Here is a 26,048-nt window from a genome sequence, read left to right as displayed (position 1 = left end):
GGCTAATCTTCTGGGTGGTCTCAGTGATGAAATGTTCTGTTTTGCAAGGGTCTTCTTTAAAGGGGCTGACTGAGACTGTATAAAAAAATGGTGGCCATGAGGGGGCTGCTTAAAAACATAAACATTTACTTACCTGGCGGTGACCCACAATGCTATCCCATCGCTCCGGCCATGCCCGATGTAAACAAAAGGGCAAAGAAGCCACGCTGCATTTAACCCCTTTAAGCAGAACACAGTTCACATTGAACAGTTTATTTTCCAAATTGGACAATTTTGGTAGTTTACGAGAGATTTATGAGAGAGATAATAGAGAATAATGACAACTTTCTTTTTGGAATGTCATGAAATTTATTCAAGTGATTTTACAATTAGAAGCTTGAAATTCAAAAAATGAATCCTAATAAATGCGATCACATCGGATGACGGCATATTCAAAAACGGTGCAACATTCAGTAAAAAAGCATGAATATGGGGCAAATAGAAACCGCTTCTCGATGGGAATAATCTGTACATATGTCAACCACTGCCACATTGTTACACTGGGATGAATGGGGTGTAAACAGGGATGATCTAGGTAACATTACAGAAAATGATTCCTTATTTTTTTAATATATTTGATGCCATTGGTCTTCTGATTTTGATGTCTACCGCGGTGGTGCCATTGTGTTCTTTTACCTACACTAGAGCCCCGTAGTATGATACTATCGGAAACAACTTGTTGGGTAGTTTTTTTCTGTCCCTCCTTCAGACTAGGTACCAAGTGAACCAAAGTGGTACTATAGTGTCACATGTCCAAACTCCTAAGCTGATTGGTCAACACTAGCTGTGTCATCAGAACCACAAGGCGGGTGCTATCCGCACTGTAAAACCGATCTGAATAGAATCAAACCAAACTAAGCCGGCCCAACTCTTTGGAAGGATCAAAGAGAAACCACATCTATTTTATTTAAGTTTACACTGTACAACAGGATACAATCAGCCTCCACATGCTCCAATACTACAACTCCCAGCATGCCCAGAGAAGCTGCAGGTGTACAGTGTCCATATAGTGAATTAGCTCCATTTAGTAATACTATACAATTATATTGCTGTTAAAACTTTGAATGTTATCCCATTGGCGAAGGGACCCCAAGTGATCACAAGAACAAGGGTCCTGTTCTCACTAATTGACCTGCGGCTTCATTCAATCAGTGAGATCTCGGGGTTAATTGGTGGGACCCCCACTGGTCGGATGGTTATTCCCTATCTCCTTTAACAGTGATCATCACTTAGGGTGCAGATGATCTCTCGATGCTGTAGTAGAGTAAGACAAGGGGCCCCAATTGTAAGTAAAAGGTTCCTTCCACCTATTGCCTTGTCTTTAATGCAACTCACTTAAATAACTTTATTGTTGCCAAAAGCTTATTCTGTTGCTTTGAAAAATAGGAGATTTTTTCTTTTATAGAAATGAGCAAATATACAAAGTATTCAATGATTGCTAAAAAGTCTGTTTGTAAAATATATTGCTTTTCATCAAAATCTCACTCATGGAGAAGTTAGCAGTCTAACAAAATAGATCATTTATCCATAAAAGTGTCAAGAGGATAGTGTTATACATTTTCTAGACTTTCCTATATTAGAAATGGAAACATCTAAATTTATTATTTCCCGGGATTATATTTGCCTGCAGAATGGCTGGCTCCATGCACTTATGGTAAGTCAAAGAGAACATTTTTCAGCGATGACAGGTTCCAAAAGGGGTATGTAATTTCCAATATAAATCATGTTTTGGTTAGTCCTTAAATCAATTTACTTCTTTACAATCCTTTAGTTTATCTTAACTGACTCCCTGCCAGAATCCTGGGATGAGTCCCAGGCAGGTGGCGCACTTCACTAAACAGTTGTCTGAAGGTGTAGGGGAGAAAGAATGTAAAAGAGACTGTTTTGAAGAGGAGTGAGGATCAATGCTGAAGGGAGAGGGGATGCGATTCAGCATGTGACCATTTAGATTTGAAGTGCACAACCCACCACCCCCGGGACTTATAACAGGATCTAGCAGGGAGTCAGGTAAGATAAACTAAAGGATGGTAAAGAAGTAAAATGATTTAAGGACTAACCAAAACATTATTTATGAAAAATGCCCTTCATAATGACAGGTTCTATTTAAGTCAACTGGACTCAAACATTTCTTGCCTGAGAGCTGCTATCAAGAAAACCCTGGGTCGGAAAGTTTGGATTTTCCCTGTCAGACCTCAGGGTCGGGACAAGCTTTCCTTTTTCCCAAGACGGGATACTGGGTGTGTCAACTCATAGTTGAAAAGCTGTGAAAGGTGCTACATGACCAGTCAGAGTGGTGTCAATGATGACTACCTGGTCATGATCGACCATTGTCCTGTCTGACCCCACAGGAGACAAGTGCTGGCAATTATCCATCAGCCAATAAAAAGATACAGGCACACATTTATCAGAAACAGTGCAAACTTCTCTAGGTGCTCGGTCTAGTGTGCAGGGTGCACCAGATTCATGAATTGTGGCGCACCTACTCCGTGCATCTGGCGCTCCCTGCATTGCTCCGACAGAGTGCACCAACCTTATTTTGGTGCACCTTTAATATAGGACGTGCAACACTGCATGATAAATGTGTCCTGGAATGCCCCTGTCAGTGCAGAAATTTTTGTTGCGTCGGCTATAGTGTCGTGGACACATTATAAATACCTGAGCAAGCAGTTTGCACTGAAAAGAGTGTGCAAAGTTAGACAGAAAACTGGCACATGGGGCTTTGATAAATCTGGGCCACAGTATCTTTTAAGCAATAAAGTCAGGACTCCTTTGAATATTAATTTTTAGGAAAGAAGAGAGAAATAAATAAGTATTTTATTTAACGGAAATGACACTTCTTACAAATATTAAGGTAGTTCCTGACTTTAACGCGTTCTTCAGTTAATTTCCTCTTTCACATTTTAAAAGGTTCACAAAAAATTGCGTCCAATTTGGTTATCTAGATTGTAAAATACAGATCAGCAAATCATTCCATAATACTGGAGACTATCTAAATTCTGCTGATTTGGCCTCCTCAGATTACCTCTCTGGCTGACCGACCAGATGATCTGCAGCTCCAGTGGAGCCTGTCATTGGGGGTGAAAGATGCCCAAAAAATCAGCCCAATCAAAAATTGTTTCCACAGTGTCAGATAAAGAAACACTTAAAGAACCACTGATTGTCTGAAGATAAATTAGACTCACAGGGTTGTACTGCTGGGACCACCATTGACCAAATAACTGGTCACTCACCCATTGAAGTTCAATGAAGCTTTACTTGGCTGCCCACAAACGGCTGTGAGTGCGTCAGACTGTATCACGTTCTTGGTATCTACTCTATAATCTGTTGAAGAGATGATGGACTCAAATAAACTAAAATTCCTTCATTATTTTTTAAAAAATGGAGTTCCTAAACCAGACAACCCCTCATAATGGAACGGGCAAGATATGATAGGGATGTCTGAAATAAATAGCCTCATGGCAAAAATATTGGAATACTTCTAATGTATTAAAAATAATTATTTTTAACCAACTTATTATGGGAATATGATTTATCTGCTAGTCCATTGTGACCATTTAAAGTCCACCAAAACCACCATGAACATTGGTGTTGGCAACGGTGGATTTGGAAATCGAGATCCCCAAGCAAAGTTATGTCTTATGGCTACCCTAACCGTAAACTGTGTGACGTGGCTCTGCTCTCCTCCTCCAGGTCCAGTTTCTTTCCTCCTGGCTAACCAAAAGGAGAAAAAAAACTAGAAGGAGTGTAGGAGGAGGGTGATAGTGACGTTGAGCAGTTCACATCACCCCAAGGGTTGCACAGGGAGGATGCAGGTCTTCTACCAAGGTATTTCAATAGACGGTCTGGTGATCTTGTAACCCACCACTTTGTTGAACCACCGTTGCGTTGGAGGGCTCCATGCATTGGTGGTTGATCCACTATGGGGAAATCCCCCCCTAGACGTCAGAGTCTTAATCTCCAAAATACTCAACTGTGAGAACATTGGGGAGTGCCAAAATGGCACTAATTTCCATCACTGCAACATTTTAGCCCCATTTTGCTCCAGAGGGTTCATATTAACACTTTCCTAATTGTTACCTTTTCATGATGCACCTACGAGCGATGTATAGACTGGTAAAGCAATGTATATACAGTATATATATATAATTAAGACATTTCAATGATGTAAACCTAGCATCAGGTCAGTAGAAAGAGTAGGGATCATAAAATGCTTACAGTACAAGAGCTGGCTTGGTCAGACATCAACCTAATTGTAACAAATACAACTCCTCGATGCTTACCGATGAGAAAAAAAAAATACAACAATCTAAAAAAATAGAAAACTCTTATGTCCGATGAAAATATAACACTGTGTAACCCGCAATATGCGCAACCATCAAAATGAGCAAATCCTGTGATTCCTAGAAGCCGAGGGACTTATATTTTATAATCAAAACAGAGATGAGTACTTTACCAAAAAAGCATGCATACAATCGCTGTGGTCATACAGCACGGCCGCCATGAGAATGAACACAATACTGAGGCAGTGATCTGGAATTCTACAATGTAGATGACTACACATTGACCAAGCTTTCCGAAGCTACAAAGTGGGGACACAAAGCCATGTCCGTCTTCTGGAGCTGCTTTAAGATCCGCTTGTGAAACTTGTTGCGTACACGGTTGAACTCCATTATGTCCAAGGGATCTTCTTCAATCCAGAATTTATGAAACTCGTGCATTAGAAAGCCTAGAACGTAAGAACATTCAAAAATGTTATTTTTGAGGAACAATAACTGTATGTAAAGCGCTAGTACAAGTGAATATAAGAAAGTTTTTAATGTATCTTAGAAGGAGTCGCAGAAGCTAGGTCTACTACTAAGAGTTTCATGACAACTTAGAATAAGAGAATGTCCCACAGAAGGGAAAACTGAAGGAAATGAGTCATATTGATATCCAAAAATAATGTGCCAAAACCTAAACCCTATATCTTCTAGTGATTTAAACAAAGTTTGTAAAAATAAAAAGTTAGATATGCTTAAAATGGGACAGGGTTAGGGTAAGGAAAAAATAGTTAAAGGGGTTGGCCACTTAACTCCTGTTTTTTGTAATCTGTGTGTAAGTGTGTGTGGGGCAGGATATGAGGTCATTTACCAATATACATCTATTACTAGTTCTTCTATGCGCTATTGATATGTAATGTGAAGCCTCCTGTCTTTTACCTCATCAACCAGACATTCCTGTCCATAAAATGGCTGCAGATGGAGGGTCACGTGGTCTCTAACTGGTGATTGCTCATACACAGTTACTGATGACCCTCCATCTGTGGCCATATTATGGTCAGGAATGTCTGGCTGATGAGGTTTCACTTTAATTATGAAGAAAGCGGAGCGGAACTATTACAAGATGTATTTTGGTAAATTACCTAATATCCTACACTTACACACCCATTAAAAAAAAACCAAGAGGTAAAGTGGGAACCTGTCATCAGAAATAGGCCTAATAAACGTCTACCAATGTGTTGTCAAGCAGTTGAACAGCTTTCTAGATCATGTTTCTTTCATGACTCAGTGCAGTGGCATCATCCAGAAAATCATCTTTGAAGTTAGATGTAAGTTGAATGTATAAAGTCAGGGAGGTGGAGAGTTTAACACTGAAGTCAAGTTCTCCCCACCTCTGAACACCTCCTCAGCTGTGATTGACATCATGCACCTGACTTCAGGAGATCTGGTCAATGATGTCCCTGGATGCAGGACCATCAATTACAGTGAAGGGGTAATTTTAAGGCAGGGAAAGCTTGACCTCAGTGTTAAACTCTCCGCCTCCTTGACTTCATAAAACCAATTTACATCTTACTTCAAAGTTGATTTTCTGGATGATGCCTCCACACCAGCCAATGAAAGAAACTAGTGGTTTATAAGGCCAATTTCTGATGACCGGTTCCCTTTAACTCCTGATTCCTTTGTTGATCTAGCAGTACTGTTTCTCAAGCCTGCGCAAGATCGGAAGTTTCAGTGGGGTCATGGGACCTGCTTCATCCAATTACTGGTCTTATTAATCGAAGCGGTTCTTGGAAACCCTCACACTTCTAGAACTGCAAGTTGGACGCAGGGCCCAAATCCAGAAGTACGAGAGCAATGTTAAACAAATGATAAAGAATATCTGATAACATCAAAAGCAAGAAATTCATGGGTCTCCTAGGCCAATGTTTTAGGGGGTGTATGGAGAGAGTCACAACCAGGCTCAAAAAAGGCTCTGAATGGCCCATGAGGTCTCTCTTCCCAATAAACTATTACCAGTATTGTAAGGGATACATTATAGTAGGGGGCTGGTATAGATGTGCCTGTGGTGCCAGCAGCTTTAAGTTATGTTTCTAAGGGTATTCATTGTGGAGGGTGTTTAGAAGAGCGACATTGTTTAAGTTTTAATTAGGAATGAAAGGAAAAAGGGATTAATAATGTACTTCTATGGTGGCCGTATGTTTTCTGCCATTCGTATGTCTAGCATACAGCTGCCGTATATGTGTGTGCTTGAAAGGGGCCTAGGTCTGTATAAAACATGGCGTAGCTTCATGATCTGATCGCTCTATGACATTACAATCACAGGAGTGATAGATACTGTAGTAGGCACAATGTTATGTGGATCCCCATAGTGTGAGACAAGAGTCCAAAAAAAAAGCTATATTGCAGGACTGTCTGGTATCTTTAAAAAGTCTCTACAAGGGATAAGTGATAATAACATAAAGTTAAGATAATATCATGTTACATATCTTTCCCCTTCTGCTCCGTTACCAAAACATGAAACATTGGTCGACCCATATCATCCATGATTTTGTATAGACAATAAATTGTCTGCCATTACTGACCAAGCTCCGTTCTTTCCAGGCCTTTTCTTCACCCATGTTATGAGGGTGAATTGCAAAACTTTTACAAAATCGCCATCTTTTGCTTCTGATATAGATTGCATCATAGTAAAAACATGAATGAGTTGGTGTAAAAAAGAAAAACCCACCTACCAATTTACAACCAGGAGTAGAGATGCAACTATAAATACTTACAGAACGTCTGCTGAAAGTGATGTAAGGACGGAGCCTCTGGGGCCACATTGTACAGATGTGTCTTGAGGGCCCCGCTTATCAGCAGGTTGTAGGCCAGGTCAGTAATGTTAATCCCCACAATGGCAAATGAGTATCTGTATGATGTAAAAGTAAAGTTAAAACCTTTAAGTATTAAGGTTGCGTTTGTATATTAAAGGGAACCTACCACCATGATTCTACCTATAAAGGTAGATCGGGTGGTAGGTGGATGTAAGGGACGTGAGGATAGCTCTTTTTAGAGCTAATCCTCAAGTCCCGGCTAACTTTTGGCAAACTTTATTGAACTAATATGTAAATTTAGTTATGCGGCTATTGGGGCGTGGAGTAGCCGGGCACGAGGCTACACAGCGCGGTTACTCCACGCCCCGGTAGCCCCATTACTCCTCCTACCCTGTTGTGTGCGTTTCGATGGCGTTCTGCGCATGCGCAGTAGATCCGGCCTCGGAGTTGGGGCTGCTCAGAACGCCATCATGACGGACGAGGGCTCGTAGCTGCGCGCCGCACATAACAGGGTAGGAGGAGCCGCATAACTAAATTTACATATTAGTTCAATAAAGTTTGCCAAAAGTTAGCGGGGACGTGAAGATTAGCTCTAAAAAGGTCTATCCTCACGTCCCTTACATCCACCTACCACCCGATCTACCTTTATAGGTAGAATCGTGGTGGTAGGTTCCCTTTAATGGGTACTAATGCTATCATCCCTTGTGTATTATTCCACCTCTTATAACTTCATCTTTTTTAGATATGATTTTGTATAAATGTGCAGGTAACATAAATACATTGTTCACATTAAAGGAAACCTATCATTTGATTTGATGCATTAGGAAGCAAACATACCTTGAGAATGCTGTAGCTACACTGATGCAGGATCATATCCCTGAGCTGAGTGGAAGTTAATCAAGACATGACTAATCAATCTGAGCTGGATCACTCATACACAGCAGCTGGGAGATGATGCAGCAATTGATTATTCTGCCTTCAGGCACAACCCAGGGATTACATCATCCTCTCCTGCAAATAATAACTCAAGTGCTGGGAGAAGTGCTGAACCTAGCAGTTCAGGAGCCATAGAAGCGACAGAGCTTCATTTTCATAATGTTATATCTGTTTTGTCAGCAAAACCACTCAGCACAGGGATTATCTAAGATATGATCCTGCATCAGTGTAACTACAGCATTCTCAATGTGTCTTTGCTTCATAAAGCATCAAATCAAATGGTAGATTTCCTTTAAGGCCACATTCACACAGCGTATTTCTGCAAAGATTTTCCATAGGAAACTGAACTTTACCCGGATTTTTGGCATACAAACCTGGGTCAAATTATGCCTTGTGAATGGCACCTAATACAATACACGAACATCTAAAATATATACTAATCAGCATAAAAGGAGAAAAGGAGAGACATGAAATGATACATTAACACACTTGGCAAACATGTTATAAGAATTTGAGATCAATAAACAGCAGATTGCTGATGGCTTCCATGTACAAACCGTAAACCCAAAAACAAATCAATAACTAAATAAATAAAAATGTAATGTTTGGTGTAAAAGATATTTACAAAAAAACAGAAGTTTACATGTGTGTGTCGATTTTATCATATTTTTTCTATTTTGTACCTACCCAATGGCCTTGTCAAACTTTTTCATTTCCCATTCCATTTTGCTGATTTTACTAAAAAGAAAAAAACTACCTTGGTAAATAAATCATGGTGAAAAAGGTTAAAAACAGAAAGAAACGGATGAGTGAGATGCTTAACCAAAACTCGGGCCTCATTCACACACAGGCTGCAGTTGAAAAGGAGTCACCATAAATGTGTACAAACCAGTTTTTTACAATTAATGAAATTATTTAAGGGAACTCTGCCAGCACTTTCCTATCATATAAAACAACATCACTTACATGTTCTTCCTTTTGTATGATGCGCCCCTTGTTCTGTATCTGTTGATATAATTACTTTCCATGGTCTGTTTTTCCTAAAAATTAATTTTTAATATGCCTATGGACCTGGGGGCCCTCTAGGCTCTTTTGTCTCATAATTATTCACGCCCCCGACCTCCTTTTTCCTCTGTGACAGCCAGAGAGTTGGTGATGTCACCCGGCTCCCAGCTTCACTACACAGTCACACTGAGGAGCAGACGGCTGTGTAGTTAAGTACAACTGCACATGAGTGGAAACTGCAGAGATTGGGGCGAAGTGACCGATTCTCTGGCTGGTAGAGAAAGGAGGTGGGTAGTAACCTTGCTGTGTGTATAAATAGGAGAAGGGCTCTAGTGACACCCACAGAAGCCCCTTATGTTTTTAAAAATACATTTTTAGGAAAACCGGACCATGAAAACAAATTATATTAACAGACAGAGAATAGGGGCGGGGCAAGAGGAGCATGTGCGCTGTTTTATACAACAGGACTGTGCTGGTAGATGTCCTTTACAGCTATTTGTCATTCAAATGTTTCTTGAAACGATTCTTTGGAATTTTCTGTGATATATTGCTAGAAAATGTGTTATAAATAGGGAACAAGATACTGCCTGAAGAAGATCCATGTTCTAGACCAAAACGAATTGCCTAATAAAGGTTATTCATTTCACACATATCGGGTCAAGTGATTTCCGGAAGGGCTACCTAACACATTCTCTTGCGATATGGATGAAATCAGCTCTGTTCAAATAGAGAACAAGCATCTGCAGGAACCTCTGGCAGCTTTGGAAAAAAGGATAAGGCATGTTCAAATGTAACATGCCCAATCTTTTATCTCCTGACGTAGGCTGAACTTGGTTGTTGAGCCTTTCATCGCCTGGTCCTCAAGTTTTTCTCACTTAGTAAGTTACCCATTGGAGGATTTATCAAGGCTATTTACTGGCGTATAAGCCGTTGGTATTTCAAAAGTAATTTTTTTCCCGGAATTTATAAATCTTAACAGTATGTGATCCCAACTACACAGAACATTGCAATGTACATATACATACACAGAATGTTCCGATAAACCGGAGATTTTCATTGCCAAAGGGCATCCCAGTCACTGAGAAATGATGTTGTTCCGAGTGCTTCTACTATAAAAGGTTTTACTTAGTTATTGCAAAACTGGGGCAAGGTCCTTAAGAAGCAACATCTTAGAGACTCAGTCAGACTAATGGCTTGCAATTTATTCTTTTTACGGTATGTACAGAATACGGGCCATGGGCGGATGGTCTGACATTTAACATTCTTATAAACAGCAATTCTAGGTCAAGTTATACAAAAATGGTTTGGGTCTGAACTGATGTAAACAGGGTTAGAAAACATTGTCTTAGGCTACATTCACACAAACGTGTGATTTCTCCAGTCCAGTAATACCGGGAGGGGGCTGTTTAAAAAAATAAAGTTGTATTTACCTTCTGACGCCCTCCTCGTGTCCCGTTCTGCAGTCACTCCCGTCCGTGCGCCATGTAAACATACATGGCCGCTGGAGCAGTGCTGGATGCAGCTTCCGGATGACCGTGGCTTGCCACGTCCACCCATCCCTATGCACTGCATTGTGTATGCGGGCCGGATGGTTGTCGAGTCTGGCTGGAAGCTGAATCCAGCGCTGCTCCGGTGGCCATGTTTGTTTACATGGCACGCGGACCGGAGCGACAGCAGTGCGGGACACCGTAGGGCGGCGGAAGGTAAGTACATCTTTATTTTTTTAAGCAGCCCGCTCCCAGCCACCTTTTGTTTTTTTCATAACTCTCGGACAACCCCTTCAAGGACCCTCATTTGTAGAAGATCCAGACAAGGTTTTCAAGGACAGATTTGCAGTTTAACCATATATTTTATGTACACTACTTGCCATCTTTTTTGAGACCACCCGTCAAGGCGATATTCACTGCAAATTATATTTTAGGATGCCAGGAACATCCCAGAAACCCTTGTTATTTTACCTAAAACATTGATAGAAATAGTTCTTGGAACATTTAAAAAAAAAAACGTCACATTGGTTGGGAAAATGTTTGTCCTTGACTGAACCACTATCTCCACCGCGAGCCTGTGTGAGAACGAGCCGGGGAAGCCATTACCGTTATGCGTCACATAATTGTGACATTTTCAAATATCTTCCTCCAAACTTTAGGTTTGTACATAAAAAAGTATAATAAGACACAATCATAGAAACTATTGAGACGTGATGTGAACAACAAACAACCATCTATGCTTCAATTCACAAACACATGAACCTCTTTACCAATGTCCCCAAATGTCTTTGTTGGAGACTTAAATTGTGCATCAAATACTTAGACTTCGCTCATAAAGGAAAAGGAAAGAAACAGCCTCTTTCCCTTCCTTATATGGATTTTTAAGGCTTAGGCTGGCAAGACACAGATCCTGCTATTCCTGGACCAGGCGTCTTCGGTCTGATCCCATTTTGCCATTTTTTTTTCACCCTCAACTTTCAAAAGCTTAAAAAGTTTACATTAATAGATATCAAAGCCTTAGAGAACTTATTTTATACAGGTGGGGTTGAAATTTGTTAATAGCACCATTTTTGAGGTATCGTAAATTAATTGCTGAACTTTTATCATCCCTAATATTAGTACCATTTGATGGTTTATGTTATTTTTTATAGTTATAGTATTATTTTTTTTATTTAGTATTTTTTGCACAGTGGTTAAACCAAAATTTTCAATTAAAAAAAAATAAATAAATGTTTACGACTTTTACAAGGGGGGGGGGGGACTAAATATTGTGCAACACATATAGGCCATGTAGTAATGGATGTACCATTTTTAATTTTTTAATAATAATTATTAATTAAATGAATATATCTTTTTTTTGACAATGTTTTAATTACCGTATATTCCGGCGTATAAGACGACCTGGTGTTTAAGACGACCCCCCTACTTTCCTGTTTAAAATATAGAGTTTAAGATATATTCGCCGTATAAGACTACCCCTTTTCCAACGCATACAAAACACTGGTAAAGATTAAAAAAAAAAACATTTGAATTTAACATGGTCCTTTTTTTTTATGTAAATTCTTATGACATGCAGGTATATAGCAGGAAAACTGTCGCTCATAAACATAAGGCATACAACAACAACATTACCATTACAGCACTGCCCCCAGTAGTATACAGCACAGCCCCCAGTAGTATACAGCCTGCCCCCAGTAGTATACAGCACTGCCCCCAGTAGTATACAGCACAGCCCCCAGTAGTATACAGCACTGCCCCCAGTAGTATACAGCACAGCCCCCAGTAGTATACAGCACAGCCCCCAGTAGTGTACAGCACAGCCCCCAGTAGTATACAGCACTGCCCCCAGTATTATACAGCACTGCCCCCAGTAGTATACAGCACTGCCCCCAGTAATATCCAGCCAGCCCAGCATTAATAGAAAATAATAAACTTATATACTCACCCTCCGGTGGCCCCGACCTGCAGCACTGCTCCCCCGATGTACGCGTGGGTCCTCTTCTGGCTTCGGCGCCCGTCTTCTGTCTTCACTAACTTCGTGCCGGGCGCCGCCATTGTTCTCCCCTGGACGGCGCCTAGTATGACGCGCTGCTGCTGACGTCATACTAGGTGCCGCCCCGGGGAAAAGCATGGCGGCAGAAGAAAGAAGACTGCGCAGAAGACGATCCGGACATCGGGGCCAACGGAGGGTGAGTATGCACCCCGATGTCTTTTTGAGACTGCCGGCAGCTTTTTGAGGCTGCCGGCAGCCATCGCTGTGCAAACACCCGCGATCGGTGCTAGCACCGATCGCGGGTGTTACCGGTAAGCCTTTGCTGCAATATGCAGCAAAGACTTACCGGCTATGGAGAGGGCTCAGCCCGTGAGCCCTCTCCATGCACCAGGACCCGCCGTATAAGACGATTACCGGCGTATAAGACGACCCCAGAGAAGACAGAAGATTTTTCTGTCTTCAAAAGTCGTCTTATACGCCGGTATATACGGTAGTCCCAAATGGGGACTGGAACATGCAATAATTTAATCTCTTATATAAAACACTGCACTTCTTTTAGTATTACTGAAAAAATTATCCAAATCTTTGGCTATTGTTGTACAGAACATATTTTCTGTAATTGTAATAAGTTTGTTATGGGTGTGGTAAAAACATCTAACCCCCATCTAACATGCTAACCCTTTAATGACCAGGCCCTTTTTGGTTTTTGCATTTTTCACTCCTTCAAAAACTATTTAATATTTATATGTAAGCTGTGTGATGGCTTGTTTTCTGCGTAACAAATTGCACTTCATAGTGACGGTATTTAATATTCCATGCCGTGTAATTGGAAGTGGTAAAAAAAAATCTCAATGTAGCGAAATTGGTGAAAAAATGCATTTGCACCGTTTTCTTGTGGGCTTGGATTTTACGGCTTTCACTGAGCTCCACAAATGACATGTCTACTTTAAACTTTGGGTCGGCACGATTACGAGGATACCAAATTTATATAGGTTTTATTAGGTTTTCCTAAATGTACAAAAATTAAAACCTCTTCTACAAAAATAAAATGGCGCTAATAACTTTTTAATACTTCGGTGTACGGAGCTGTGTGTAGTGCCATTTTTTTTTGCGACTTTTGATGACGTTTTCAATGCTTCTATTTTTAGGACTGTACAGCCTTTTGAACTATTTTTATAGAGTTTTTTATATTTTGCAAAAAGTAGCATTTTCGACTCTGGGCGCTATTTTCCGTTGCGGGGTTAAACACTGGGAATAACTCTTATTATTATTTGATAGATTGGACATTTTGGGACGCGAGGATACCTAATATATTTTACTGTTTATTTATATCTGTTCTAGGGAAATGGGGGTGATTTCATTTTTTTTTTCAGTTACCGTCCATATATACTTGAGTATAAGCTGAGTTTTTCAGCAGGCAGGCACTGACTGTATACTGGGGGCAGGCACTGGCTATATACTGAGGGGCAGGCACTGGCTATATAATGAGGGGCAAGCACTGGCTATATACTGGGGGGCACTGGCTGGCTACATACAAGGGGACTGCTGGCTATATACTGTGGGCAGGGGGCTAATGGCTATATACAAGGGGGTAGGCACTGGCTATATACATTGGGGCTGCTGGCTTTATATTAGGGGGGCTGGCTATATACTGGGGGGCTGCAGGCTATAGACTGGAGGGCATGTGACCAATGCATTTCCCATTTTCTGCTTATACTTGAGTTAATTGGTTTTCCCAGTTTTTGTGTTACAATTAGGGGACTCAGCTTATACAGTAAGATATATATATATATATATATATATATATATATATATATATATATATATATATATATACACATACTATTTTAAAGACCCCTCCATTGAGTAAAAAGAGACAGCCTCAGCCTTTATGTGCCCCGAGGCTGTCATAGCATCGGATCGCCGCTCCCAGATGAGATCATGTGGAGCGATGATCCGAACCAAGATGGTGGCGCCGAGCCAAGATGTCGATTGCTTTTTAATGCAATCGACAAGTTAACACGCACGATCTGTGCTAGCAACGATTGCGGCTATGGTAAGGAAGTTAGCGCTCTCCAATCCCCCACAGCCGACGTGTGACGTACTACTACTACATCACACGTCGCTAAGGGGTTAGGGTTTGATCTACCATCAAATCCATCATGATAAACCAGGGGCACTTACTCATAGATCCAGGAAACCGTGACTCTTATATTTGTTATCCATGTCCTCCCTCCTTCTAAAATCAACTTTTACAATTATGCTAATGAACATATTTTAAAAGTAATTATCTAGGCATATATATTTTTGGGATAGTTCTTCTTTGAGATTTGTGATCAGTGGTGATCTCACATCTGAAATCCCCCCAAATTTGGTGCTCTTGTGATGATCTGGCTCAGGCACAGCTGCACAGAGGTTGCTGGGTCTTGCAGGGCCACCTCACCCCTAGCAGCACATCAAAACCCATTTAAATTTACATTATGCAAATCATTTACAAAAGTGGAACAACAATATTACAGTGGGTGACACAACGCAAACACAAAGGGTTGTAGGACATGTTAGAAAAGATGCAGTCCTGCACATAATAATAATAATAATAATAATAATAATAATAATAATAATAAAAATGAATATTATGCCAAATGTACAACCAATTATTTATAACAAATATAGAATTTAAAGAATCTAAATTTGAGAAAACTTTCCACATAAAAAAGGCCTTGGTCACACTTGGCACTATGCGACTGTGATAGTAATTTTTTTTTATCCTATATGTACCAGATCATACAGATAAGGCAATAATAGTTATTCGTGGGAAAACCTTTCACCTATAAATTTCATAGGTTTGAACATCTGTGACTGGGTCAAAGAGTGACCCCATTACCATATGGTACAACAATGGGGTACTTCAAAGTTCACTTGGAGCGCTACAGCTCTGAGGCAGAGTGCGGCACACGTGCCATCAGACGGACGTCCTTCCGTAAATCAAGCAGTGGGTCAATCCCAAGGGTGAAGTAGCCACTCCCCAATGCACATGTGATATTGGATATATGTTTCAATACTCAATACGGTCAAGAATTGGACTGCAAATATGTATTCTTATAGCCATCATTACATTTTGTGTAGCTACTGCACCTAGCTACTGCTGTTATTCATCCCAGAGGTTGGGAAGCTGGTAAAATTGTAAAATATAACCAAAGGAGATAGGACGTTATATACCAATTTCCAGGACAATCGGAGCAACATTGATTTGGACCAATTCGATTCAGACCCAAAAAATTTAGCTAAGTAAATCTTAGATGATTTGCTTACCTCTGGTTGCGAGGCATCATTTAGTTTATTTAAAAAAAAAATCTATTATATCAATACTGCCAAGTGTGAACATAGCCAAACAATCCGATTTATTTATGCGTTTGTAACTAACAAGTATGGGAATGCATCTTTAGCTATGAAATCACAAAATATTAAAACAAAACTATATACCTGAAATCCTCCTTACTGACATCCCTTAAATTGCAGAACAAAAAAAATAAAGAAAATAAAGCAACTAAAATAACAGATGAACAATATATAAAGCAATATGCAAGAATAAAAGACAAACATGGTGCCATACAAATATATTCTAAGGAAGTTAGTATTAGGCTTCTTGCACAGCTTATAGCTGGGTGGGGGAGGGAGGGGTACCCCTCCCTCCTCTACTGAAAGCCAAATGGCCGCTATCGTAGTCCAGCAAAATATACAACACATCAACCTCCTGACCAGGACACAGTGCAGTGAGACACACACCACAGCGTGTGCCATAGACCTCCATGGGGTCGTACCGTGATCGTGTGCCATAGACCTCCATGGGGGTCATACCCTGATTGTGTGCCATAGACCTCCATGGGGGTCGTACTGTGATTGTGTGCCATAGACTTCCATGGGGGTCGTACCGTGATCGTGTGCCATAGACCTCCATGGGGGTCGTACTGTGATTGTGTGCCATAGACTTCCATGGGGGTCGTACCGTGATCGTGTGCCATAGACCTCCATGGGGGTCGTACTGTGATTGTGTGCCATAGACTTCCATGGGGGTCGTACTGTGATAATGTGCCATAGACTTCCATGGTGTCGTACTGTGATCGAGTGCCATAGACCTCCATGGGGGTCGTACCGTGATCGTGCACCATAGACCACGATGGGGCTCGTACTGTGATTGTGTGCCATAGACCTCCATGGGGGTCGTACCATGATTGTGTGCCACAGACCTCCATGGTGTCGTACCGTGACCGTGTGCCATAGACCTCCATGGGGTCGTACCGTGATCGTGTGCCATAGACCTCCATGGGGGTCATACCCTGATCGAGTGCCATAGACCTCCATGGGTGTCGTACCGTGGTCGTGTGCCATAGACCTCCATGGGGGTTGTACCGTGATCGTATGCCATGCACCTCCATGGGGGTCATACCGTGACTGGGTGGCATAGACCTCTATGGGGTGTTTGGCTGCAAAGTCGGGCCGTGCACCACATTTATTACTGAGTTGTGTTGCACGCTGTATGCTAAAGGTGCACCAAATAAAAAATGGGTGCAGGGTGGGCCAAATTAATGAAGACCGTGCACCAGTATTCCATAATCTGCAGCACTCTGCAATGTGGGTCAATATGTTTTTGGTGGAGCAGCCCCATAGAGGGTGTTCACAGAGTATTTTCCCACCAAAAAATCCTTCTCCCATTGAAATCAATAGGAGGATGTCGACATGCAGAATTTAACTGGTCTCCTACTTCCTTTAGAAAGTCAGGAAATAACTTTATAACCAACCATTGGTCATAGTTGAAAACCACCTCAGCCAATGATTGGCCAAACAGCAATTTCAGGTGTATCAAGAGGGAATGAGAAGCATAGACCTTGATAATTTCAGAACAGGAGCGTTGGGTGATTGAGAATGCAAACTCAAGAACTGAAAGAAGGAAAAAAAAACTCTGGCATATTTGTATATAGCCTGACATATAAGTACACTAAATCTAAAATGCTGATGTATCTGATTATATTAACTAAATTCATAGTTTTTTTTCGTTCATTTGTACCTGCATTTTGGCTGAAGGGAATCAGAAAGTATCTGAAGAGCAGAGTTGGTATCTTTTTCTGCAAAGTATCTAGAATATAAATTTAATAAAACACAAACACATCACACAACGGTAAAATAACAAAAAAACTTTCCCATTGCAACAAAAAAAAGTTTTTTGTATTGAAATGAATAGCACAATATTCGACAATCAATTTTGTAACCTGATGCTGAGTTACAAACAAAGCTGTATTCAGAATTTTGCTAGCTGCAGAACTTAAAGGGAACCTGTCACCAGGTTTTTACCCTATTAAACTAGTAGTTCCCTCAGGTCATCTCATATACGGACTCATCTCATATGAAAATGAGGTAAGAAGAGTCATATTTGCTTGACTTTGGGGAATATATTTTTATAGGTAAACGAGTGAAATTTCACTTAAAAAAGGGAATACTACAAAGGATATTTCATAGCCTTCCTGAGGCACTGGTAGTTCAATGGGGTAAAACCTGGTGACAGGTTCTCTTTAACTCTCCCATCATTCTTGCTGTTTTTTCATTTTTATTCTAGAAGCTGAACATTAATCGGACAGAGGAATATCTAACTATTGCTTTATAGAGACTCAGATGAGATGTAATGGTGTGTTTCTTATATTATGTCCCTAAATAGGGAATTCAGCTCAGGATCAGTACAGAATAAATAAAATACAAGATACTCAATGCTGTGTGTTCAATAATTCAATAATTCAGAGCTTTTCATTAAAAACCTATCTACTACCACCTACAGGTAGATTAATTCTGAAATCTCAGTTACTGTATAAGTGCTTGCAAGGGCCTATCACTGGTACCCTCTCTGATCACAAGCCTGGATTGGCAGTTCCTGACCCACACCCACTGGTCACGCCCCTCTCCCCAGCCGGCATCAACCCATCAACACACCCTAACACCCATTGTCCTAAATGTCAATGAATGGAAAGCAAGCAGAGATTTTGAAATGGAAGAATCTTAAAACAAGGTAATGAAAAATATAGTGTTGGATAGCGAAAATATCATGGTGGGGCCCGGAAATAGAATAAAACTGTATTTACCTCTTCCTTGACTGATAATAACTAAAACTCCTCTTCCTGTGTGTCACTAGAGGGCACTGTCTCCGTGTGGAGAAATCAAGGTTTAATCACCAGAGGCGACAGGGCTTCTTTACTATGAGAACTGTCAATCTGTGGAATAGCCGAGCTCAGGCGCTGGTCACAGCAGGGACAGCAGAGAGCTTCAAGAAGGGTCTAGATGCCTATTTACACCTAAATAACATTGATGGTTATGTTATAAAGAATCGTTTCCCATAAATCTCTTCCTCCGGCAATCCCTTCCCTTCCTTGGTTGAACTTGATGGACAAGTGTCTTTTTTCAACCGTATAAACCAGTGGTGGCGCACCTATGGCACGGGTGCCAGAGGTGGCACTCAGAGGCCTCTCTATGGGCACCCAAGTCCTCAGCATAGAGTTCATAAGACAGGACCCATGTCCTCCTCCTGCAGTCCCAGGCCACACAGGACATTGTGCACTCAGTACTATTTTAAAGCAACACATCCTTGGCCGCCTGGGACTGCAGGATAAATGAGAAGATGTGGACAGTGCTGCCATGGGCCCTGCATCCTTCCTGTACAGGGGACCTTGGAGACCCAGTACAATAATCTAAATTTCTACTGTATTGATGTCCTCAGGACGATTGAAAGCTTTGACAAAGCTGTAAGCAATACATTTTTGCTTAAATTGCCATGTTGGCACTTAATAAATAAGTGGGATTTTGTTGTTGTTTGGGCACTCACTCTCTAAAAGGTTCCCCATCACTGGTATAAACTATGATACTAGCGGTGGCTTATCAGCAGATAAGGTCAGTGATTGGCTGAGCAGCCTTTACCGTTTCCTGTGGTGTTGGTAAACACACAGGAAGTGGAGTTTAGTAAGGACCTTGAGATAAGTACAGTTTTATAGCATTACAGTGCCAGATAACCTCTTTAAGGGGAATTTGTAGAACAAAAAAGTGTACTATTTAGCTGACAAATGTAATAGTGTATAGAGATCAGATGATAAGAATGAAGCTCCGATACATGGTGGTGAAATTCTCTTTCATCTTGTCCTCCTTAGGCAGCACTGTGCAGTTTTATTATAGCATATACTGTACTTACACCAAGTTGTACAGTCCCAGGAGACCCATTCCTCTAAAATCTGTTTTTGGGTCATCACCTTGGAAACCGATTTCACACCACTGCTTAGAGACCCGCGCTTCTAGAGGAACGCCAGGTTTCAGCATTTTCCACAGCTGTGAATTAGAAATGAATCTTATCTCAGGATGTGTTCATGCTTTTTTTTTTTTTTTTTATCTGGAACGTACACATTGAATAAAACATTGGTTGCTGTAATGTGGCTGTAATACAAAAACATTCCCTGATCATAAAAAAAAATATATATATAATATATATTGTGTAATATATATATATATATATATATATATATATATATATATATTACACAATATAAAATATATGAGGGCAAAATGTGAAAGGTTAATAAATTAGAAGACCATTTTAAGTCTCCTGAATTAGGGCATTGAATACAACAAAAAAAAGATGAGTAAATGTTCTCATACGCAATTACTTGCCAACAACCAGCCCTACCGCTCCGGATCATCCTCTGTCCATGGGGTACAGCCGAAGATTCGCTCATTGTGTCATTGGGGGTCATTTACTAAGGGCCTGATTCGCGCAGATTTTTCCTGAATTGCCCCGGGTTTTTGGCGCACCCGATCGGATTGCGGCGCCGGCGTGCACGCGACGGTAATCGGGGGCATGACCGAACGAAAACCCGACGGATTCGGAGAAATCGCCGCATTTAAAAAAAAACAGGGTCGCTGTACATGCGCTTACCTTCACCAGGAATAGGATGGTGAACTCGGCGGACTTCAGCGCAGCAGCGCCACCTGGTGGACGTCAGAGGAACTGCCTTAGTGAATCGCCGGAAGACCCGAATCCAACGCAGAGAACGCACCGCTGGATCGCGAATGGACTGGGTAAGTAAATCGCCCCATTGTATGTCACCTGTCTATCTCTCACATTCTCTGTTCTTCCACACTTGCGTTGCAGATCATGTCAGAGTTTGATCAGGGGGCGATCAGGGTTTGGTCAGTGAAAAACTGACATTTTGCATCAGAGTTCAATCAGTTTTCAGTCAGAGTTTGTTCAGTGTCTCAGTTTTTCACACGCGTTTTCAATGCAATTTCAATGCGTTTTTCACGCGCAGATAATGCACGTGAAATGGAATCAGGGCTGAGCTCTATCTTTTCTATGGCAATTGGTGCATGAAAAACGCATTGCACTTGCAAGTGTCTCAGAGTGCAATGCGTTTTTGATGCTTCTCCATAGACTCGTTTGGTGCGTTTTTCACGCGCGTGACTTGCAAAAGTAGAGCATGTCGAGATTTAAACGCGCGTTGAAAAAAATGCGCGTGTGTGCATGAAAAAAAATGCAAGTCTGAAAAGACCCATTGGTTACAATGGGTCAGAGTGCAATGCAAGTTCTGCGCGTCAAAAGCACGCACAGAAAACGTGCGTGAAAAACGCAAGTGTGAAAGGGGCCTAATACAGATCACTCCCTTGCTGTTATCCAGGTGACATTATACTGTAAGTGACTGTGGTATTTTTACTGGTGCAATGTGGAGTTGTGCTGCATAGAGCTGAAGACATCTGGCTGTGAATTCAACAGTGATAAACCATGGCTGGGAGAAGAAATAATGAAGTCCTCATCACCTTTAAAGGGAACCTACCACCACAAATCTACCTATAAAGGTAGATCGGGTGGTAGGTGGATCAGTGGGACGTGAGGATAGCCCTTTTAAGGGCTAATCCTCACGTCCCCACACTTTTTTGATAACTTTTATTAGACATATATTCAAATTTACTTATGCGGCTACTGGGGCGTGGAGTAGCCGCATCTGAGGTTACACGAGGCGGCTACTCCATGCCCCCATCTTCGGCGCGCATGCGCAGAAGAGCAGGCCCGCGCCTGTTTCGGAGCAGTGACCGCACAGGCGCGGGCCTGCTCTTCTGCGCATGCGCAGACGGCAGGATCGCCGGACGAGAGCGCGCAGCCCGAAGATGGGTGAGTAGGAGGGGAAAAGAGGCTACCGGGGCGTGGAGTAGCCGCCTCGTGTAACCTCAGATGCGGCTACTCCACGCCCCAGTAGCCGCATAAGTAAATTTGAATATATGTCTAATAAAAGTTATCAAAAAAGTGTGGGGACGTGAGGATTAGCCCTTAAAAGGGCTATCCTCACGTCCCATTGATCCACCTACCACCCAATCTACCTTTATAGGTAGATTTGTGGTGGTAGGTTCCCTTTAAGATACTAGATGCTAATTCTGCCTGTGTCACTGATAATAATAATAATAATAATTGTTAGTAAGGCTGTTAGCATATTTGATCAGGTGTAGAAGCTTTATGAGTGGGCCAAAATTAGCTCAGGGGTAGGCTTTTTTTGGGAAGGAGGGCAACAATTCTGTTTTTGCCTCAAGCAGCAAATAGGCTAGAATCGACCCTGTCCCAATGGGCCCCAATATGACACAATAGAGTCATTAGGGCGCAACAGTTTTTTGTCATGTAGTGGATTTGACATTATATCATTTTAATTATTATACTACAATGAATTGAAAAAAAAACACAGATAAAAACTGTCAATAGAGGGTGTGAGCAAGAGAAGAAACACGGGAACAACCAGAGACTTGATGGATAGTATGTTTCTATCCTATCCCCAAATCTTTATTCAATACAGGTCTGTAATGTTCTATATGAGTGAAAGAGACAAATATGGAGGAGATTTTCCTATATTTCTGTGTGTAGTGTAGAGGAGACACCATAGCACCTAGTCTCCACCCACCATCTCTAAAACTTAACATTAATGTAGGGAAGAAATTTGCCAAAAATTTAAAATTTTATGGGTGCATTGGAAACTGCCCGGCAATCTATATCCACCACTCTCACCTTAATAAGCATCTCTTCATGCTGGGGGTTTTCCGAATCATACGCCTCCCGGCGCAGCTTTTCTACCTCTACAGTGAGATTCCTGTAGCCCACAATCTGGAGGAGACAAGCTTGAAGCGACACCGCAAACCTAGATATATATAAAATGACATATTACTTCCAGTGTTAATAATAATACCATAACTTCTTTATTTATATAGTGCACAGATTACTCAGCGCAGCACATAGTTTGTCAAATTGGTCCCTGTCCCCATGGGGCTCACAATCTAATCAACCTATGTTGTTTTGGAGTGTGGGAGGAAACTGGAGGACCCGGAGTTAACCCACGCAAACACAGAAAGAACATACAAACTCTTTGCAGATGTTGACCCTGGGACTTGAACCCAGGTTCCCAGCGCTACAAGGCTGTAATGCTAACCACTAAGCCACTGCAGTGTTAAAGGTAAGAGTTTATATTCCAGGAGTACAATCATAAAGCTTGTGTGCATTGTTACAAGCTCAATAAATCTAAAAATAATATAGATACAAAATATCCTACTAGTTTGGGTACACAGCTCCTATGCATGCCTTTGTGTTGCTGTGGACACAGACTACAAATAATCGCTGTCTGCAGTCAGATGTTGTATCTTGTGTAACTCCACTTACCTGTCCCCTATTTAGATGCATATAGGAAATATACGGTAAAGCACAACTGCAACTACCAGTAATAAAAAAAATATGACAAAAATTTTCTTCCCAAATTAGGGTTATTTTACCCAAGTTTGTGTCTGGTGCTACAACTCAGTCCCAATCATTTGAGTAAAGATGAGCTGCAGTACTATATATACCCTAAAGGTGGGGCTGTTTCTGGAAAAAAAATATTTTTGTAATGCTTGACATTCACAATGAGTTAGAAAAGTTATACACGTCTCTCTCTTTGGAAGAGAAATATCAGATATTATTGCACATCTTACTGAGGGTTGGTGTCCACATTCACTTTCTTCAGTGTCAGGATGTCTTCTACAGTTTTCTCAATGGCATCAGGGTGCACTCCCACGGCGGACTGCAGGAGCTATGATACAACATGAGACTCGTGTGATATCTACCAATGATTTACATACCGCTTCTAAAACACAGCCAAAATCTGTATACAGTATTTTTCAGACTATAAGGCGCACCGGATTATAAGGCGCACAATCAATAAATGCCTGCTAAAACGTCTAGGTTCATATATAAGGCGCACCTGATTGTAAGGATGAATGAGCAGCAGGTGGCAGACCTGTGCACAGCTCAAGGCAGCTGTTGTCTGTAAGTACGGTTCATATATAAGGCGCACTGGACTATAAGGCGCACCTTTGATTTCTGAGAAAATCTAAGGATTTTTTGTGCGCCTTACAGTCTGAAAAAATATGGTAATCTAAGCAGTCATTAAATAATGAGACATACTGTCCACAGACATATCCATTATATTATTACCGTATTTGCTGCCTCATGTACATATTATATCGCTATACAATGGCAGAGGCATACAGAGTTATGGTACATTTAGACGTCCAGTAATCGTGTAAATCGCAAAACGGCACTCACCCCTCCCCATAGCAAGCTGAGTGGCAAATCAGGAAACCAACAGGAGAGGCGCACGGCTAAGCACATGGTGTTCATGCCTAATGCACATCTATGGGGGCCGTCTTTGCGGCTAGCTCACGGCCGCTACTTCCGGACGTCTGAATGTACCCTTAGCATATTCTGATCCCTTACATATTTACTTTCTTCAAGAGATATGGGTCACCATGTATTACTCGAAGGATCAGTTCACTTTCAAAGCTAAATACCATAAAAAATATACAGGAGTTTTCATAACAGGAAAATAAATTAGCCGGTTGTGACGCTGTAGTCTGGACCGCCCCATGTTGTCCTATAATAGCTGCAAGGGAGGCGGTCCAGACTACAGACTTTTTTTTTTACATATTTTCTTGCTGTGGTTTTTTAGAAAAAACTGACACTGTAAATTAAACACTAAGAGGTTTTGATTCAACCTCCCCCTTCACCCTATCAAGTTCTGACTAAGGGGATAGTAGGGTATGAAGGCAAACTGTTGTTACTCATCAATGTGGCAATAAATTCACAAAAAAATATATATTACATGTAAAAACTTTTTGCCACAACAACAGTAAAACCACGTATGGATTTCAGTTCAGTTTTTTTTAATGTGGTTAGAAATGTTTCAATCACGATGTTATGTTCGTTCTGTATTTCAGACAATGCAATGCAGAATTCTATTCATGTCTCCCAAAAATAAACACAGACACCCCCCTCAACCTCAAGTTTCACTATGAACCACAACCTATTCACCAATTTCTGCATTAATAACAATCATTGCTGTAGATTTACGAGCCACTTGACAATGTCACCAGGGGATAATCTTCTGCCTTCCTGTACAGGGAGGGTGTTAGAGAAACTAATCTCAGGAGCTTAACACATTTTCTCGCTCAGTGATGGTTTGAGGAATCAGCTTGAACGTTACCATGTGTTCTCTGGTGAATGAAAGCATTGATTGTGCGGTAATACTTAATGCCTTGGGCTTTGATAGGGGTTAATATTGCTATAGCAGTGTGGTCTACACTAAAAACGTACATTGTAGGGTTAATGGAAGGGTTTCCAGGACTAAGGATGTATTCAGGTTCTGTAGGTTGATACAACAGTGGAATTCAATTACTCTATACATTATAGCACTTCACCAATAACTGATGGATATGTACAAGTTTTTTTGCATTTACCGCAGTTTTTACGTTTGCTGTTACTGAGTAATATTAATACATATTATTCATGACCTCTTCCTGGTAAAGAAGCCAATTATGTATCATATCAGTTCTGGCTGACTCCTACTTGACAGAGAGCCAAAAGAATAAAATAATTTTTTTTCTGTATTTTCAAATATATGATTATTCACCCATCAATACCTATTATTGTACTTTAGGTGGAAAAATGTATCTTGGAAAATAAGGTGCTGCTTTTATGATTTCGGATGTTTGGGGGTGGAACCCTTGAGTCATGTTGACAGGATCTTTGTATGCAGTTGGGATTGATGCTATATTACATGGATGGATGGATAGTTAGACAGAAAGATAGAGGGGCTTATTTACCAAGGGTACCGCAGCCCCATTTTCGTTGGGTTTCCCGACTTTTTGGGGATCGCGCCAGGGATTGTGTCGCACTCGATCGGGCCGTCGGACGATCCGCAGGATTTAACATTCAAATTTGTGTTGCAAGCCAATGCACTTACATGCACCAGGAAGAAAAAGGTGAACTCTGGCGGACCTGATCGGGGAAGCGACACATGCAGGAAATTGGACACAGGATCTACGTGGATCCCGGGAGATGTGCATTCCGGCGGACATTCCGGATCGGGGATCGCGACTCGGGTAAGTAAATGTGCCCCAGATACTTTTTATTCCATACTTGGTG

At 41.2% G+C, this 26,048-nt stretch overlaps 1 protein-coding gene across 3 annotated transcripts in view; it reads right to left on the bottom strand.

The window, feature by feature from the left end:
• Nucleotides 1-324: 324 nt before the first annotated feature.
• ELMOD1 (ELMO domain containing 1) overlaps nucleotides 325-26,048 on the bottom strand; it is an 87,078-nt gene continuing 61,354 nt past the window's right edge. For 2 of the 3 annotated variants that reach the window (XM_072134229.1, XM_072134230.1), the window contains 8 exons: nucleotides 23,558-23,655; nucleotides 22,605-22,734; nucleotides 19,758-19,891; nucleotides 17,598-17,666; nucleotides 16,016-16,039; nucleotides 8,735-8,785; nucleotides 7,073-7,206; nucleotides 325-4,765 (listed from right to left, as the gene is read on the bottom strand). In XM_072134229.1, coding sequence (XP_071990330.1) covers nucleotides 4,593-4,765; nucleotides 7,073-7,206; nucleotides 8,735-8,785; nucleotides 16,016-16,039; nucleotides 17,598-17,666; nucleotides 19,758-19,891; nucleotides 22,605-22,734; nucleotides 23,558-23,655 — 813 coding nt within the window. In that variant the 3' untranslated portion in view covers nucleotides 325-4,592. The remainder of the gene's footprint in view (nucleotides 4,766-7,072; nucleotides 7,207-8,734; nucleotides 8,786-16,015; nucleotides 16,040-17,597; nucleotides 17,667-19,757; nucleotides 19,892-22,604; nucleotides 22,735-23,557; nucleotides 23,656-26,048) is intronic. The other variant, XM_072134231.1, reaches the window with a different exon arrangement.

This window comes from Engystomops pustulosus, chromosome 2 (assembly GCF_040894005.1).
Source record: "Engystomops pustulosus chromosome 2, aEngPut4.maternal, whole genome shotgun sequence".
NCBI lineage: Eukaryota > Metazoa > Chordata > Amphibia > Anura > Leptodactylidae > Engystomops > Engystomops pustulosus.
This window is presented reverse-complemented; position numbering and strand designations above follow the sequence as displayed.